The sequence below is a fragment of the Athalia rosae genome, chromosome 3 (assembly GCF_917208135.1).
Source record: "Athalia rosae chromosome 3, iyAthRosa1.1, whole genome shotgun sequence".
Lineage (NCBI taxonomy): Eukaryota > Metazoa > Arthropoda > Insecta > Hymenoptera > Athaliidae > Athalia > Athalia rosae.
The window spans coordinates 4,169,962-4,188,102 of record NC_064028.1 but is presented as its reverse complement, the minus strand read 5'-3'; the positions used below and the strand labels follow the sequence as shown (position 1 = coordinate 4,188,102).

At 37.0% G+C, this 18,141-nt stretch overlaps 2 protein-coding genes across 10 annotated transcripts; one reads left to right on the top strand and one right to left on the bottom strand.

Moving 5' to 3' along the window:
• The first annotated feature begins 3,851 nt into the window (after nt 1-3,851).
• On the top strand, nt 3,852-10,376 carry LOC105686199. 8 transcript variants are annotated; one of them, XM_048652738.1, is made up of 16 exons: nt 3,941-4,535; nt 4,855-4,915; nt 6,024-6,122; nt 6,283-6,462; nt 6,777-6,868; nt 6,977-7,090; nt 7,203-7,232; nt 7,744-7,896; nt 8,091-8,318; nt 8,425-8,553; nt 8,963-9,133; nt 9,231-9,312; nt 9,418-9,631; nt 9,735-9,953; nt 10,043-10,134; nt 10,216-10,376. In XM_048652738.1, the coding sequence occupies exons 2-16, from the start codon at nt 4,901-4,903 to the stop codon at nt 10,369-10,371; spliced, it is 1,974 nt and encodes a 657-aa protein (XP_048508695.1). In that variant the 5' UTR covers nt 3,941-4,535; nt 4,855-4,900; the 3' UTR covers nt 10,372-10,376. The 8 variants fall into 8 exon arrangements, with proteins under 8 accessions (XP_048508694.1, XP_048508695.1, XP_048508689.1 ...); XM_048652732.1 differs by having other exon boundaries at nt 3,942-4,535; nt 8,939-9,133; XM_048652733.1 differs by having other exon boundaries at nt 3,942-4,539; nt 8,939-9,133.
• Nucleotides 10,377-10,923: 547 nt separating this feature from the next.
• LOC105686650 (ankyrin repeat and zinc finger domain-containing protein 1-like) lies at nt 10,924-17,704 on the bottom strand. 2 transcript variants are annotated; one of them, XM_020852449.2, is made up of 12 exons: nt 17,566-17,704; nt 14,638-14,808; nt 14,199-14,405; nt 13,777-14,123; nt 13,512-13,626; nt 13,290-13,444; nt 12,724-13,210; nt 12,431-12,637; nt 12,083-12,359; nt 11,873-12,014; nt 11,632-11,805; nt 10,924-11,558 (listed from the first exon to the last, which is right to left on the bottom strand). In XM_020852449.2, exons 2-12 carry the CDS (start codon nt 14,735-14,737, stop codon nt 11,391-11,393), a joined length of 2,379 nt encoding a protein of 792 aa, XP_020708108.2. In that variant the 5' UTR covers nt 14,738-14,808; nt 17,566-17,704; the 3' UTR covers nt 10,924-11,390. The 2 variants fall into 2 exon arrangements, with proteins under 2 accessions (XP_020708108.2, XP_012257096.2); XM_012401673.3 differs by lacking the exon at nt 17,566-17,704 and having other exon boundaries at nt 12,083-12,356; nt 14,638-16,495.
• Between the last annotated feature and the right edge of the window lie 437 nt (nt 17,705-18,141).

The following is an 18,141-nucleotide window of genomic DNA, read 5'->3' as shown; positions in this document are numbered from 1 at the left end:
TCTATTAGCCACGTAAATTGTCCATAAAAATTTTACGTTCGCTAATAGACGACGATCGTAATTAGAAAATCTTTTACATCAGTGGCACACGTAACTATCTATAAACGAAAAAATTTCTTACAACTAATATTCAGCAGGGTGGACGTTTTTTTTTCTATTTTTTTTCTGTTACAACAACGTGTAACGTAACGTCATTCGTTGAATGTGATTTATGTTATTCGATTATCAATCGATCAGCTAATTACAGTAATTCGAGTGATTCACTAATTCAACGACACGTGTATTCGGTCTTAGTCTCGAGTTGTGTTGATGTGCGTTGTTTGAATTTTTGAATCGACTTTAACAATCGCTTTTTTTTTTTCCCCCTTCCGGTCTCATCGTTCAACCAAATTTGGTCCTATGGAAGCTGTCCGACCGAGTATCAATGTAAATATTATTCCATCTATGGGAAAGGCTCCCCGAAGCGGCGACTCGTGCGATCAATGATCGTATTGGCTACGGAGTATAAGGTACCTATATATATATATATAATACACATCGATCGATCCTATCGGTACATATATTATTACATAAAATTTATTAGCCACAGTATTATTGGAGCGGAGAGGAAGCTGGCATGATCAGAGAATCGCGGACCTTTGCCGTAACATGGTGGAAATCAGTCCGGTCTTTCGATTACGCAGATTCAAATTGGATCACATACGTATATGTATATGCGGACGCACACATAGGTATACCACTGTACATACGGACATGGTATGCGTCTAGGTATGTATACCGGCTGTACAATGTTCGTGAAAACTGTGAGCTCAAGTAAGGAAACGAACGGTATAAAATGTATGGATCATCCGTAGACATCGGGGTACTCCGACGATTTTAACTTCGTTCGTGTGGTGAGATATTTTTTTTTTTTTCAGATCGAACGAATTAAAAAATTAGCAACCGCATGTATAGCTGCGCAACTTTCTCACGATAATTTACGGTATTTGTCTCGGGCGAATTGAAACGAGACATCCGAATAACTTGAGACGTGATCAAACGATTGTTCTAGGTATCATTGTAATCCGTAGTATAACGCACAATTCTAACGTTATACTTTATATTCTCATTCTCATTCTCATTCGCATTCTTACTATTCTTATATTTGTACTGTTCTTTTTTTTTTCTTTCTTTCTCTCTACTTCTTCAATCACGCGTATCGTAGCAACACGAGTTGACTCAAGTTCTACAATTGAGTTGATTCGACGGTTAACATCGTATAGCACGTGGCGAACCGACAACGCGTCTCGTCGAATGATCCGACAATAAAAATAAGGTACCCGATCAAAATAATAATTACACGTCGACAAAATTTTTCACATCAAAATTTTAATAACACGATCTTTCGTATAAATGACCCGTAGCGATATCAACCCCCAACCCCTCCACCTCCACCCCCCCCCCCCCCCCTCTCCTCCTCCTCCCACTTCCTCCCTACCTTTCGCCAACGATTTCAACCCTGAAATACGAGATACGATTCAATAGAAAGAGAAGAGAAAAAAACCCTCATTGGAGTTGAAAATATACGAAACAACGCTATAAAAATTAGCGGACATTTCACGCGCGATATGCGGAAGCACGTACTACGTGTTATAGAAGTACGTATACGTACGACGAGTGCTGGGATTCCCGCACACATCGTACACTTCGAACTACGTACTATACAACAAAATTTTCTAGACCCCGTGGGAAAATCTGGGAGACAATATACTTCATCAATTTTGTATAACCGTACGGATACAGATTTACATGTGCAGCGGTAGTACAAACTTTTGACACGAAACTAGCATTATTGGTTATTACATTAGCGAAGGTATAATTGGTGACGACTTTGACGTCCATTTTTTGTTTTTTTCATCGAGTTGTTTTTTATTTTTTCCATTCATTCGTCGAATGGTCCATAAATTTTCTATGCGCGGACTGTATTTTTATTTTTATTCTTCGAAAGTCGAATGTATAATTGTGTCTCGACGAAGAATAACAATACAGGGGTGTGGAGGGGGCTGAAGGGGGTAAGGAATAAGACGAAGGATATGAAAATTCGAAAACTCCTAACAATAAGAATGAATCGATTCTTGCACGCGGGGATACCGGATATCCTCATAATCATTTTCATGCTTGTTTCTCGCTGTGTGGAAAAAATGTTGGAATCGCGGAGTACTTTTACCATTATTGTTTTAAAGCTCGTTATCATCGTTATACTTATACGGTGTACGGTATGCTCCGCTCGCTTTAGGCAGATCTGGTTACATGGAATTTTCGTCTCCCCTCCCCAGCCGCCCCTCTTTTCGCTACACGCTCACCCGATGACATTCCTGTAAAGTAAAAAACGTTGATAGAGAAAAAAATAAATAAATAAATAAAATAAATAAATAAACGAACTAACAAACGGCAAATAAAAACTCGATGCAACTTATTAAGGTCATTTTGCGTCGCGATCAAACTCGTTACCGCTCGTTATAATTACCTAATTCATATTCCAATTGAGATACGATCCCATCCACAGACGGGCGGAAGAATAATTCATTAATTTATTCATCCGTTCGTTTATTCGCTCGTTGTTGTTGTTGTTGTTGTTTTTGGCGGTGGTGGTGGTGGTGGTGGTGGTTTGTGGTGTTGTTATTAATTGTTCGCGCGAGTATATCAAAATTTGTCGAGAATTTTTCGAGGGATGATACGTCGTTGATACGCACTCGGGGTGAATCGATCGATTGTTAGCCGTATTTTTCGCCAGTGGAAACCGGAGTGCCGAAGAAAATCGCGCTAGTGAAACGGTCTGTGGAGATTTAATGCTGCAGAGCGTTCAAAAGTGCGCCCAGACGCATCGGCGCCTCTCGGTAAACACATCCTGTTGCAAACCGAGGATATAGCGTTATCCTGTTCCAATAAACAAAGAAAAAAAGAGATCGCCTAAACACCGAACTCTTCTCGAGATTTACGACCGCTCATGAAAATGAAACGGTATTCGGTATAATAAAAGGTCGGAGAAAGTCGTTGTTGAGTATAATTGAAAATTGCAAACCAAGGGCATACACACATAATGTATACGTATGTTTTTGCATACCGTGTACCGTAGGTAAAGGAAAGAGCCAATGTGACCTTGGAAGAGAGTATTAAATTCGACACGCGACTAATTTAACGAGGGAACGCGGATAACTGGAATCGCTGAAAAAAATCGCAGTTTTCTTTTCGAAGACAAGAGTAAAAATTTCGATACGCCTCGGCGTACCGCACACGGTTATTGCGTTAGATACGATTACGGTACCTAAATGGTAAATTAAATTTTTTGTTTTTTTCCAATCGACCTTGAGGGGTAGCGATCATGCGCGGGAAGAGACAAAATGTGCATATTGTAAAAGGGGACGAGTGTATATACAACCTTGCTTTTTATCCAGCGAGTTACGCGAAGCGGGGATTCCCGAGGGATGATAGGGCAGAGGGTTCGCGCTGGCGCCCAACAATCCGCGAAGCTACGAAGACTTTCTCCAAAGTCAAAAACTTTTATCAAACTAGAAACGATCGACAGTTTGCGCGGCACGCGCCACCGGCGATTTTGTCGTTTCAGAAAAACAGAGAAAAAGCGGATGAAAGAAAGAAAGAAAGAAAAAAAGAGAAAATATCAAATTCATCGTTCGTCAAATTAACACCTACTCACGGATAAGTTCGAAATTTTACAATGAAGAGTCACCGAAGTTTGTGCGATACCGTACCCTGAATGAAATATCGAAATAAAAAACTGATTTGCAATCAAAATAGCTCAAAAAGTGCGAGAAACAAAATTTAATACCCAACGATCTACGATTATTGCCAAAAATCGGTTGGTACAACAATGTACGTATATGTATGTGTTTCATAGACAAACGATTAAAAAATAATCGGAGTCGAAAATTATCTAAACGATCCGATTTCGTAACGATCCGCATATGGTCTCTCTTTTTTTATTTACCGAGTGTACGAAATATGTGTGTATTCATTTTTTCTTCATTTTTTCCACATCTTTTAAGATAAATCGCTATTTTTCCCCCACCGTATTTTATCAAACCGCTGCAGCGGTTGTTGTTGTCGACGTCGATTTGTCAATCTCTCGATCGTGAATCGAAGATGCATTCGCTATTTTATGTACCTAATTATTAGTTTAGTATTTTCCGAGTACTCCGGTAACATCGCGTTCTACGATCGCTGTTGAAATTATAATCATTTAAAAAATGTTCTACACCGTAATCACCCGAACGTCGTCACGGTGACGATAATGAGCCTGATGAGCCTGATACAAGAACAAGGAACAATAAAAAAAGAAAATACCGACAACAAAATTTCATTTAATAATGTTGAATTGAAGCAACGTGTGAATTACGCGCGATTGAATTCTGTTGTTACATTATCGTGCAGCTCGTTGTGTGAATACCACGTGTTATTTATACATAAAATTGGCGCGAAATAATACCGGGGAATATTGAACACATCGGTGCGAAAATTTTTGGATAAATATATACACAGTATGTATGTATTTGTTGTATGTAAAAATTCCATTTTGTTTTTTTTTTATGGAATTTGAACGCAAAAAAATTATGAATAAACCTACACACAGGATATTACTTATTGTCGGTTAATTACTAGAAAAAAAAAAAAAATTGGAAAGCAAAAATGTTAAAATCAATGAAATAACGAATAAACTTTGATGACATTTTTGAAAAAAAAATTTCAATTCGATTAAAATTTTTTTTGCCTTTGAATTCGAAAAAAATGGGATTTGTTATAAAACACAAATTTACGAGTTTCTACATTTTTACTAAAAAAAAATTGGGGCTTCTTTAGATTTTTGACCGAAGAATTCATTTTTCGTCGTTGAACAAATTGCAAAATGACAGCACCCATTGTGAGTAAAAATTTTTTGAGTTTAACTGGTCGAAAAGACGAATAGTGAATAATTAATTTTTTTTTATTAAATGAACATGATATGAATATGAATTAGGTACGATACACGTGTGGGTAGTGTACCTCATCGATAGATGTGTCATATCGTTTCGTAATCTTGTTGCAATTTCGTGAAATCTTTTACTAAGATTATAATAATATAGTTGTACTATCATAACGGGCCAAAGAGCAAATGAAATTGAATTATGAAAGTGGCAAACAAGTTAATCCGTTTTAATCCAATTTAATTGTAATCTTTCTTTCAAATTTTCAAACAACTTTTCGTATAATCGCCAGATTAAATCTTTCACTGATTCACGCCGGTAGAAAGCAATATCTCAATGGAGAAGATTAATTGTACATAACGACTAACCGTCGGTTTCATTCACTTTTGGAATTCTAGGTAATCAAAAACCCGGTATAGAAATTTGCGATCTATTTCACAATCAGTATCGATCTATGTCGCATATATCTATGTATAGCGTATACATATCACCACATGGGTACGCAGGGTCCTACCAACAAAGTTGAAAAGCGAAAAAATTCCAAATTAATTCGTTCGCGCGCGTTCTCGCGAGTGGGAATTAAATAAAAATTAATAGAAACGTTTGTAATTGAAGGTCGCGCGTAGTCGGAGTTTTACCGTAAAAGTATGCTGTGTATGTACTGAAAATTATCACCGTACTTTTAGTACCTGTACATATGTACGTATCTAGCTATACACGTGTTTTCAAACTCTGATAAAATCGAAACCGAACGAATATCGCATCATTTACTACTTGTGCAGTACATCGTACGTATGTATACCCATGTATAACTACGTACAGATATGAGTTGCCTTTGAACTGTTGCAAGCGGAACGATGCAGGGGTATATAAAATTTCTTCCTTTACCTCCGCTACGTCTTCTCTTTTGACCTTGAAGTAGCAAATTGCAAATAAATTACTACCAGCTACCTTAAAGAATATACAGACACGTTATACCGCGCTTCGGATACGAGATACCAATTAGTAGAGAGAAAAAAAAAGACTAAAAGAATCCGAAACAACATTTCCATATATAACCTGCAGGGTATGAGAATGATCGTTGAAAATTCTCCAATATCAAGGAGACCCTCCAGCGGAGTAACATCGGGAGGTGAAAATTTGGAGACCATCAGTAACCTGCAGGTAATGAGATAAAATATTGTTCGTTCTTTTTGATAGAAAGATTTCTTTTACTTCCAATCAAATGCGGTTCAATGGAGTTGATATAGTTAATTGTAAAAGATGATAAGCCCCGCAAAAAGCCATTCGCTCGAAATAATTTTTTCATTCGTAATTCAATCAGGTTACTGCGAAGGTCGGATGTTTCCACGTAAATCCAGGATCAAAGGATGGACAACGCGTGTATTTAATTCAAATGATCTTACTGCCTTTTATTCCAATCGTCGCATTGATTGCCCAAAGTTGTCATAACATGGCGAATGCAGCTAACGCTCTCCACAGAGCAGAGCACATCGAACAGGAAGTAAGGACTTAATACGCAATCTGCGAATTTTTTCTTCCTTTTATTTTTGAATCTACTAATTCCCATCTGGACGAAGGTTACGCAACTGTACAGATTTCGTTGTCGTAATCTTCCGCCCTTTGCCGGTTCAATCTATCTAATTAATTAATGATACAAGGTATATACGCGCGTATATAGGAATTCACTTTGTGATTATTACGATGAAATCCTCTTCTCATTTAGGAATGAAATATTACCCATCGATTATTGTTCGACATACTTCTTTTCTCCTCATCCACTGAAAAATAAACTCAAATTTTCTACGTTCGTTTCAGATAAGCATTACCGTAGAAATTGAACGTTTACTAACGGCGTTCCAACAGGAACGAACGCAGGGTGCACTTTACGTATTTTCGCGTGCTAACAAGTTAGTCATTTTCTTCGTACCAAATATTAGATATCGTGTGAAATTTTCGATTGACGTTATCGATAAAAATATTGAAAAAATAAAATCAAAAAAAACAATAAAAAACAGATCCAACCTCAACGACGCCTACGCCCACACCGACAGCGTCCTCAAGGATGCAAATTGGAGTGCTTGGAACGAGAGATCCTCATCCGCAATCTTCTTGCACCTGACTAACTTCAGGTATTCCTTGTATAACATTTTTTTTTTTTCATCAATTAATTACTTTCATATTACACGGTATCCTGTACTATTCGATAACGATATTGAGATGTGTAATCAACATTTGTTTCAGCAAAGTTAGACGGGGTCTCCTCAAAACGAGGTGAGTTTCCTCCAGAAAAATTTTCCTTTTCTCTTATTTCGTTCAGCGACTAGTTTTAACCTCAGGTAAAAAATGTGTGAAGGAAATAATAAATCCATTAAAGGTTCCGAGATGCGAGAAAATTATTTCTATATGCACTGCATCCGTCGGCATCGTGAGAATAAGTAATGCGACTTCGGGATTGGATTACATAGAAATTAATTGCGGTAGATCTGTCGTAAACAAGGCTATATTAGCATGTTAATAAATTTTTCTATGCTTTCGCCTTACGGCGTTGATATTCAAGGCCAATATAAGTTTTGTAATTTTCACTTTATAAAGGCATTTTTCTTTTTCCTTTATATTTATTTATTTCTATTTTTCTTTGCATTTATTATTACTCGGTCACCGCTCATTCTCATTCATCATTCTCATGAGGGTGTATACATATGTACAACGAAGTAGGAGCAACAAAAAAAACTATAGAAAATAAAAAAGAAAAAAAAATCAACTTCTCGATTAATACATCCAGGGACGAAAGCTCGCTGCAAGACAACAGCAGCACTTCGAACGAGATCGACGCTGATATGGACGGCATTACGGGGTGGTACATCACGGCGAATCACTACATGCTCGAGCAAATATCACAGCGAATAGGAAGTACGGCGATCGGAAATGTTTGGAGGTATACGCGATATTATTTTTTGAAAAATAAAATACCAACGTATCCGCCATTGGTCTGAAATACACCTGGGAAAGAATATTTGGAACACATAAGTTTTATTCGAATACTTATCCATGTTTCTAGTCGCCAATGACCACTCTTGGTATTTCTATTTTGTTTATTGATTTCTTTTTTCTGGTTTATCATATTTTCAGATTACTAATTGCATACAAATACATAATACGAGCGGTTGAACACATAACGGTCACGATGGTTTATGGGCTTCAAAAATACAGCGAAGGCCAACTCGGCATTCAAGAGCTCACTTCTTTCGTGGAACACGATACTTTGGCCCGTGAATATTTTGGAGCAATCCATCATTTTGCACCGGGTTTCTTAGCACTTGAAAAATACGAGGGTATGGAGAGCGAGGTGAAAAGAAGGTATGTCAACGAAATGTATAATCGTACGTTGTGAAGATGTATTGTGTGAAATGGGCAAATGAATAATCTGATGAAAATTAACAGTCGGCAATGGCGTTGATTTCAGGCGTAAAGAAATTACATCGAACGTCAAATGCGTCGCAGATACAAATCTGATGAATTCTTATTACGAAATAATGGAGAGTTACGTCGAAGCACTTCGAGATCAGGGAACTGACTTGCAAAGGATGATACGGTAGGTGGAATAAATCGTATTTATTGACTGAACAGAAATTAAAATTCTTAAAGAGCTGCGGACACGAGTACTGTTTTTATTGTGTAATCGTTGATTGGAATAATTTTAATTACTCAGTCAATTCGAAGCAGAGACAAAATAAAAAAAGAGTTGTAGTAATTATAATAATTAAGTGAATTCTTGTTTGTTATTTCTGTACGATATCTATAAGTATAGGAAAAACTAGAAAATACATATTCATGGCGGCACATAGGGGTGGCTTCGGAGAACGGGAACGGGCCGGGAATGGACGATATTAAGGATCCTGCAAGATGGTCGATACAAATTGATCTTCGCGAATAATTAACCGGTAACATACGAATAGAACGATTGATTATGTTTTCAGCACTGGATCTATTTTTACTCGTAGGCAGCACCTTTTTAAGGAAATGAGGGTTGCGTCTAATCAGCAGGGCGTTGTCATTGCGGTCCTAGCACTGGTCTTGATTATCTCACCAATTATTATCCTGCTCGTCAGAAACGCTGCGGTTACAATTCAACACTTTGCAGAATCTCTTGTATCGAGAACGCAGGAGTTGAGGTAACTACGGCCATTCAGAAGACACCCTTACTATAAGCTCGAATCGAAGTTCATGAACATGGATAAGTTTGAAATTTTTGGAACAATCCTCTTTCAGAAAGGAAAAAGGGAAAAGTGACCGTTTACTGTTCCAAATGCTACCCCCGGCTGTTGTTAAACAGCTGAAACAACAAAAGCAGGTAATGAAGATTTGAATTTTCACGAATCCTATACGGAATATTATTTTATTTTTCACCTTTTGCATACACGGTGTGTCCTCTAGTTTGGAAAGCTTTTATTCACAGGTTCCTGCGGAGAACTTCGATTCCGTGACAATATACTTCAGCGATATCGTCGGTTTTACGAATCTTAGCGCTAACAGTACACCGATGGAAATAGTAAACATGTTAAATACACTCTACAGACTATTCGATTCAAGAATTCGAAAGTACGATGTTTACAAAGTTGAAACGATCGGGGACGCTTATATGGTCGTTAGTGGCTTGCCGCAAAGAAATGGTATCGACATCCGCTACGTGATTAATTTATTTCAGAACTATTTGATATCGCTAAATTACTATTCACAATAAATGAGTATCCTTAATTATTTGCTTCGCTTCAGGAAATCGACACGCTGGTGAAATAGCTACGATGTCCCTCGATCTTTTAGCAGGTATCCGATGTTACGATATTCCTCATCGTCCAGGAGAAAGGCTTGAAATTCGGATAGGAGTTAACACTGGACCTTGCGTTGCTGGGGTTGTTGGCACAACGATGCCACGATATTGTCTTTTCGGCGATACGATAAACACTGCGAGTCGAATGGAATCTACGAGCGAAGGTCTTGCTTGTAATACTTACGTAATTTTCGAACAATTTCGAAACTTATTTACCCCTGAGCTTCTAATATTAAGTAATAAATACTCACAGCGATGAAGATTCAAATATCACAGAACACAAAAGATGCTTTGGACACATTGGGTGGGTACATTATGGAGCTGAGAGGAAGCATGGAGGTAAAAGTACGTCGGTTTCCGTTACTTTCCAATATTAATTTACCGATCCAGAATTTTAAAACTGATCACAATAATTCAACATCTCAGGGTAAAGGAGTTATGAACACTTACTGGCTCACGGGTATAGAAGGGGAATTGCCACCGCCAGTAGATGAGGGGGAAGTACTTTTCACATTTTGCAGCTTTATTGAGCCGGAATTTCTGCAAATGAGCGATATGGACGGTAATGCTATTTCTATGTAATAGAGACAGAGAGTCATAAAGTGGCAAAGCTTACATTCCAAATGTTCAACCGAAGGTTAATCTGTGTGCAATTTACATATCAGTATAATGTCAACTAATAATCCGATTGATATGTTTTCCATTTATTTTAGAATCACTAGACCAGTAGCAAAGAGTATGATTAGTCAATTTTAGAGACCATTACACTATTGTCAATTAATGGATTGATTTTATTCCTAAGTCGCAATCGACCGTAGTACAATATTAGTACAGTATGTGTTTAATGGTGAAAATATTTAGACGCAAATATCGATGTACGAATGAGAAATCCAATATTTATACAGGGTTCCAAAAGCGAAAGATGATAAATAATAATTTTTAATTGAGCAATTACAACTATACAGCGTTAGTGTATTTAAGTGAGAAATATATGTTTTCTAATGTAACCTCACGCGTTTTCTTGCCATTGATTGTTTGCCGAATGAAAAAACCTTACCTTCCGAACCACAAAAAATAGTTTAATTATCGAATAATGATAAATTCACGAAAATAATTCGGAATTTTACCACAATATATTACCCATCATGAATATATTATTATGATCATTAACAAGTTACAATACAGACTACATGTAAATGTCATACTGAAAAACTTAATTATCTCAAAACAGAAACTTCACTTTGAACTTACGTAATTCACCAACATATTACTCACATAAATTTGCTAAGATTTTTTTCTTCCGTTTGTTTTCTTCTTTTCATATAAAAACTCACGTATAAATATCAATACGAGTTGAACACAGCTGCGGAATTCCATGGTGCAAGAATCAAAGTAATTGTGTCGAATGTATCAATCAATTACATGGGTTAAGTAGGATGTCTTGGGAAAAATAAAGTCAACTTTGAGATGACTATGTAGTAGGTGAGGTTCTGCACTTGTATTAGGAATCCAAGAACGAAGTAAGTTATGTTCAAAATTCATGTACTCCATATCCTCACCAGCTGCTCTGTTCATGCACATCTTTATAAATTAAAATTATGCTAGTTTTGTTTCACACCACGATGAGCCTTCAGGCATATCATGGAACAGAAACGGTTGAAGTTATATTCAAAAGGCACCTGGTTTCTCATGTCGATAGCACATTGAAAGCATCGAGATGTAATCGCACCCCCCTGCTGAAGAATCCGTTGTTCTGCGGCAAGAGCTCTCTGAAAAAGCAAAAACTACACTGAGAAGGTATCTTAAATTTTAGAAATACGATATCGTCAATAGATCTTCTACCTTTTCCCGATCACTCAGATAGAGATATCGCTTTTTCAAAGCTTCTTCTTGCCGCTGCTCGTTCAATTCTTTCTTCTTGATCTTTTCCTTTTCACGTTTCGCTTTTTTTTGTAACTTTTTTTTCTGCAACATCTCTTGCTCTATTTCATCGATTAGTGGCCCAGGTATTTGCGACTGAATAATACAACAACATAATCGATAAATTATACACATAAATGAAATTAATCATCAAATAAATTACCTTGGTATAATCAAATTTACTAGGGTTCTCTGCCATGAATCGCCTAAACGTATTTCTTGTTTCTTTATCAGTTGTCGCTGAGTAAGGAGTCTGTAATCTCTTATTCTTTTTACATGGATCAGAACCAATTTCCAATAGCGACCTAAAAGACCAAAGATCCGTGAAAATTTGGACTTCAAAAATTAGTTACAACATCCGTCAGAAACTCACCACACAACTCGCAAGTAGGCACCATTCGCAGCTAAGTGCAACGGAGTGTTGCCATCTTCGTTACTTTCATTAACAAGTTTCACAATCTTGTCCATAGTTATAAAATTTGCAGGATCCTCATCTATTTCCTTGCCATTTGCGATTTCTACTTTCAACCTTTCACATCTTTGAATTTCTACTAAGGCCGATTCCAAAGCAGACGACAGTAGCTCTGTGTCGCCCAATTTACATGCAGACCACAACTTTTGTTTCAAGTTATTGAGTACCTCATTCCCTGCTTGATCGGTCGAGAATGACAGCATATTAATTTTCTATCTTAAAGTTTCAAGTTGGTCCATGGTAACTTACCATCAGTTTTTTCTTTCTTTGGCTTTCTCTTTTGTCGCCAGCGCTTTTCACTCTTGATATATTTCGGCACCGTATCCTGAAAAGCTTGGAGGTGCTCATTGAAATCAATTTCAGAATTCTGTTCAATTATTGGAATATCAGTTGCAGGTGAGGAATCATCGTCAGACACGGATTCTGAGGATGACTGAGCAAGTCGAGTAACAATTTCTAAATGACACAAGAAATATTGTCATAAAATGTGTGCAGCAAGGGATGCAAAGAAATGAAAGATACGTCCTTTACAATTTCAATACCTGGAAGTGGACGACGAGGACTTTTCCTTGGCTTTGCTCTGTCTATTGGCGGTCTAGGAGTGCGATGTTGGCGATCAGGTGGTGATTGCACCGCACGTTTCTGTTTTTTCGTATCAGGAGAACTGTTTACACAAAGTAGAGGGTCTTCTTTTTGCGCAACACTTTCTGCTATTTCATCGAGTAAGTCGACTTTAGTGATCTTTTTTCTGATAGGTTGTCTCGGTGAAATCGGAAACGAATCTGTAAAGTCGCCAGCAGAACCGTACACCTCTACAGTGCTAAGGATGTCATAGACTCTGAGAACTTCATTAAATGTGGCACGACGAGTAGGGAAAGGCAGCGGCCTTAATCTAGGATCATTTTTGTCCAATGGCGGATTTTTTCCTCCAAAGAGGACAGATCGGTTGTGAGGGCCGACTGCTCTGTACAAAACTAATGCTGAATTGGCAAGTAGTGTGGCCCACGACTCAAATAACTCTTGAACATGCTGTGGAATAAATACTCTGCGTTGATACAACGTGACAAAATTACAAAAGTTTAATTTTAAAATAATATCTCTGACGTACTTGAACCAGCGCAGCCTCATTATATCTCCTCAAACTAGCTCCAGCACTCCTCGGATGTGTCCCCGCACTGCGGTGATCTCTCGAGCTTTGAGAGCTGCCCTGTTTTGCTCGGACAGTGTAACAATGGAAGGTTTTATGAACCATTGCTACCCCATCTGCAAATGATACTCAGTCATAAAAGTTTTTATGGGAAATCAGTACTGGCTGTGACTTTGAAATTACCTTGAAATACCGCAGCTGCAAAGTGACCACCTCCAAGCATAATAACTGCCCACATAGTCTTCTGACCGCTTTCTACAGCCTGAGCAATCATCTCTGTGTCTAGCTCCGGTATTTCCTAAAATGTAATACTATGACTCCTGCCTACCTCAACAAAAAATACGCACACTCATTTTAACTGACGTGTCGATGGATGTGTACCGTAAATCAAAGAACCACGATCAAGTATGGATTTTTATTCTACCAGAGCAAAGTTATGAATTCCTACCTTTTTATTGTGCAGAAGGCATCTGTATATACTGAATATATCTCCGTCGTCGTTTTCAAAAAATACTTTGGAGTGACGACATGCAACAAGTAAGAGTTCTTGGGCCCGTTTTTTACTCGAAGCATCTTCATCAAGCTCCGAGTCTGATGTATCAGAAACAGATTCAGTTATTCTTTTTTTCCCCTCCTCTCTTTTGATCTTGTCATTGGCAGATGTAGGAATATTGTTGCTGGTTAATTTATTATTAACCACCTTTGATTCAATTCGTGAACTCCCAGTCTCTGATGTCCCAGTTTCGTCATCATTCTCTGATTCAGATTCACTCCCTGATATACTAGAAACGTCATCTGAAAATTCGTAGAAGTGGGATTAATTCCTGTCATGTAAAGTATGAAGGTATTCAACATCAAATGATTATTTACCTTTGTCAGCCAATGAGCTAAAAGTACCCTCACTTACGGATTTCAACCCTCCAAGACGTTGCTTAAGATTATACCGATGCCAGTCTAATTTATAATGAAGCCTTTGTTGGGCTTTATCCTCAAAAACAGCATTGCAAAATGAACAGCTGAGTGAATCTGATACAACAAGATCGTCGAGCTGACATAATACTTTATCCACGTCTGAAGCTAAATGGAAAAAAATTATGAATCAATTTGAATGTGATAGACAAAAATGTAACTTCGCCTAATTAATCATGGTCAATCACTAAATAAGAAAACATCGTGCGATCGCATCTGTCAGTTAGCAGAAGGCACCCAGAAGGTGTAACATAATCATCAACATAACCTGTGAAAAGTCATGCTACCTGAGAACACATCAATACTAATGTTTTTGGCTTAGCACGAGAGTAATACTTACAGGAGGCTGATTTTAATTGCATGCAACGAGCGACTTTGATTCCCTTGGTGATTTTTACAAAGTCTTCATGGTTGTATATTCTAAACACCCGATGATCCATATTTCTAGCCCGTAACTACGTATTTACTACTATTTTAAGGAGACTCCTAGGTTGATATTATACGGGAAATACTGAAATTATAATTATTTCTGGTTAAAAAAACTCAGTAAAAGTAAATTTTGTGGGATTACAACTACTAAAACTCTCGATCTACAAGGATCGACACCAGGCGCACTACGCGCACTCTCAAATACGTTCATGCACTGCGCAAGGGCATGCAATAACGTGTAAACGGAAAAACTTCTCCGATTACATCATGTTGCGTTATTATTCATACAAAAAACGTTCCATGAAATACACGTGTTCATCCTCAACAAGATCGACGATGAGCTGGATTTGTTACTGATGCACAGTACTCAATGATTTTTCTAGTAGAAATCGATACAAAATTTATTTATCATCAACTAGTCGAGCGTAACCCGTTACATTAGATGTAGAAAGGGACTGGGTTCACAAAAATATTCGAATAATTATTTACGAGCAAATCTTTAATTTATTACAACAGTACAGTTTTCAAGATGAATTTAAAGAAAAAATTTCACGGTACATACGCGAATAATCAATTCGTGTTGATATAAAAAAAAAAGCATTCAAGCAGCTTGAACAAATTCCAGTTTGTTCATATTTTCATTTTACCTAATATCCTAGGTATAAATACACACCACAGATACAAAAAGCTAGCATAAATATACAAAAATATCTGTAACTGGTAAAGTAATCACCAGGCCTCAAATTGTGTAATACATGTTAATCACACTCCTAATAATAACAAAAGCACAAGACATATTTGCAGTATTGTCTGTGAATCGAAAAAAATTTTTGATCAAAAGATTCTGTTTAATGAGATTGAATAATCCGAAAAGCTGATAGTACAAGCTAACAGCAAAAAATAAATACCATAAGCAGTATCACGTTTATCAAAAAAAAGAATAATTTAATCTTATCTTTTTTCTAAAGCTGTGATATGGACGCGCACTTCTAAGGCTGAACAAAAGAACAGATGAACAATATTATGCATTATGAATTTCAGAACTCTTTGCCATACTGTGATAATAATAAAAGTTTATACTTGGGAAAAAATAAGTTTGATTTAACATTAAATTGCAATAGTGAGTTAAGTACGAGAAGGAAACCGGAATCTAACCACCGGTGAAATGTACTTCAACAACCACATACTCTAGACCCATCAAATTAGCAAATGACACTTTAGAGCTAGAGATTCTACTGCTATGTAGTCAGTCTTATAATATTAGTAGTTGAATAAGAAATTCTAATGAATTTCGAGCACGTTTTGTGAACTTTTCTTTGCACCAAGATAGTACTACAAAAATTAACCAATGCTAAACTTAATATATAGAACATAATTTGTAAGCAGTTTGTTAATTAAAGCCATAGGAAGTAAATGCGAAATAATAGAAAATTCTATTCACTATGTGATATAGTTTTCTCTAGCAGGCGAAAAAAAGAAGTCGCATACTACTCATATGAAATAAATCAAATCTAGAAAAGGTACCGTGTATCAGCAAAATTATAATTTATAATTACGTTATCAAACTAATACTTCAAAGCTACAAGCCCATCTTTAGAATAAATATATTCCGATATTTATAAGAAATAAAATATTAATAATAAATAAAATAAATCACTATCTTAATGAAATAGAATATAACATTTCGCGAATCACAAGATATTAGATTGGATTGTTCTTTTCCAATTGAATACTTGCGTTACAAAAGCAACACTTGAGGTACATTGCTTAGAAACTTAAATAGATGAAGATCAAAATTCCATTGAGCATTCCAACAAAGTAGTTCATCTGCATACTGAACCTCGACAGACCTCTGAAAAGATTCATTTTACGATAAATTTGAAGTTTATTGTTGACAATACTAGTTCTACTCCAACTTTATAGTCACTATGAATTTCATTGCTCCTAGAAGCCTTGGAAATAAGAAATTCTGGCCATCGCAATTTGCCAGCATCAATTAAGCTATGAGTAATTACGACTTACCTTTTCTTTTTTAAGAGACTCAAAGGTGAGGGTGGATTAACCCCAGGCACACTGCTATCCTTGTAAACAATATACCAAGTGAAACCCATCATGGCAAACCCGCTCAAAGCTGCCCGCATCAACGTCCAATTATTTCTTGAGAATTCAAAAACAGCGTGTGACACAGCCTCTTCGTATCGTTGGCTAATATTAATGAACTTTTCACCAGCTTCTACCAAATGGTCGCTGTTAAACTCGAATTTGGGGCTTATCGATAAGCTGGATATGCTGGAGAAATTGGAGATGTGTGGGAAGGCAGGCAGAGATGGCAATTTGTAATTGTCTTCGGTTTGCCAATGTAAAGCATCGCCTAAGGAGTGGAAGGTAGTTAGTCGACATCACAAAACATATATTGGATAGAGTTTAAGGATTGTAACTGAATATAAAATGTAACATTAATGGAGATTAAAAAGTCTCAGGCATCAGCCAAAAACCTCTCTAGTGGTAGCCCGGAACGTACAAGGTTGTTATATGAATATTTTCTAAGCCAGGGTCACTACCATCAATAATTTAGTCATGGTATAAAAATAGACACTGTGCCAATTAAATATTCGGTATTTAATGTTCAACGTATTCCAGTCTCAGCTCTAGCTACCAGACCAAATTTTATGAATTAGACTTCGCTGATGGTTGTTCAGCGCAGCATTCACAACAAATCAACTTTTTACAGAGGTTATACTTGTAGAAATGAAAACATTCACAAGCAATTCACGTAAATAAAATTTGATTTTGGTACTAGATAAGTAGAATCAGATGTGTCAAATGTTTTTCAACTTACCATAATTACTCAATAATTTTCCAACAACGATCGAAAAAGAGAAGCAGAACAGGAATAGACTAAACGTCCATTCGTTAATCTGTAATTTTTCTCTGAATCCAGGACGATTTTTTAATTCTGTAGTTGTGTTATTGTCGTAAGCAAAGCCATTAGTCTTCTTTTCCCAATGCTTAAATTCATTCTCCGTTTTTGTGAATGACATCTTCCTCAGCTCTCCAAGTATTATATTATAACGTGTGAAAAATAAAAAATTTAAAGAGCAAAATACCGAACATGTAGGCCCAGCTACACTACCACCTTCACGTGAATCAACCGCACCAAACGTTTCCCAACGAATGAAGTGGAGGAATTATCCAAAATACTTCTTTTCGTTCGGCGGCTCGATGTCACCCATACAGAGTTATAGCATAGCCAAAAGCCAAAAATAATAATGAACCGAAAGTAAAAGCTTGCGACAGCCTTGCAGCGTTGCGATTGCGCATGCGGATGCCGGATTCGTACCATATCACCGTAGCTAGGAATTGTATAAGCTTTATGGAATAAATGAACCCCTGTCGAAGACAATTGACATTATTA

Bases quoted from the DNA above. Each gene is read 5' to 3' on its own strand.
- LOC105686199 (XM_048652732.1), top strand. The intron at 8,319-8,424 runs GTATGTCAACGA...CGTTGATTTCAG, and splicing joins GAGAGCGAGGTGAAAAGAAG to GCGTAAAGAAATTACATCGA. The intron at 9,134-9,230 runs GTAACTACGGCC...ATCCTCTTTCAG, and splicing joins TCGAGAACGCAGGAGTTGAG to AAAGGAAAAAGGGAAAAGTG.
- LOC105686650 (XM_020852449.2), bottom strand. From the start codon at position 14,737: ATGGATCATCGGGTGTTTAGAATATACAACCATGAAGACTTTGTAAAA. The intron at 14,406-14,637 runs GTAAGTATTACT...TTTTCCATTTAG, and splicing joins GCAATTAAAATCAGCCTCCT to CTTCAGACGTGGATAAAGTA. The intron at 11,806-11,872 runs GTAATTTATTTG...TGTATTATTCAG, and splicing joins GTAAATTTGATTATACCAAG to TCGCAAATACCTGGGCCACT.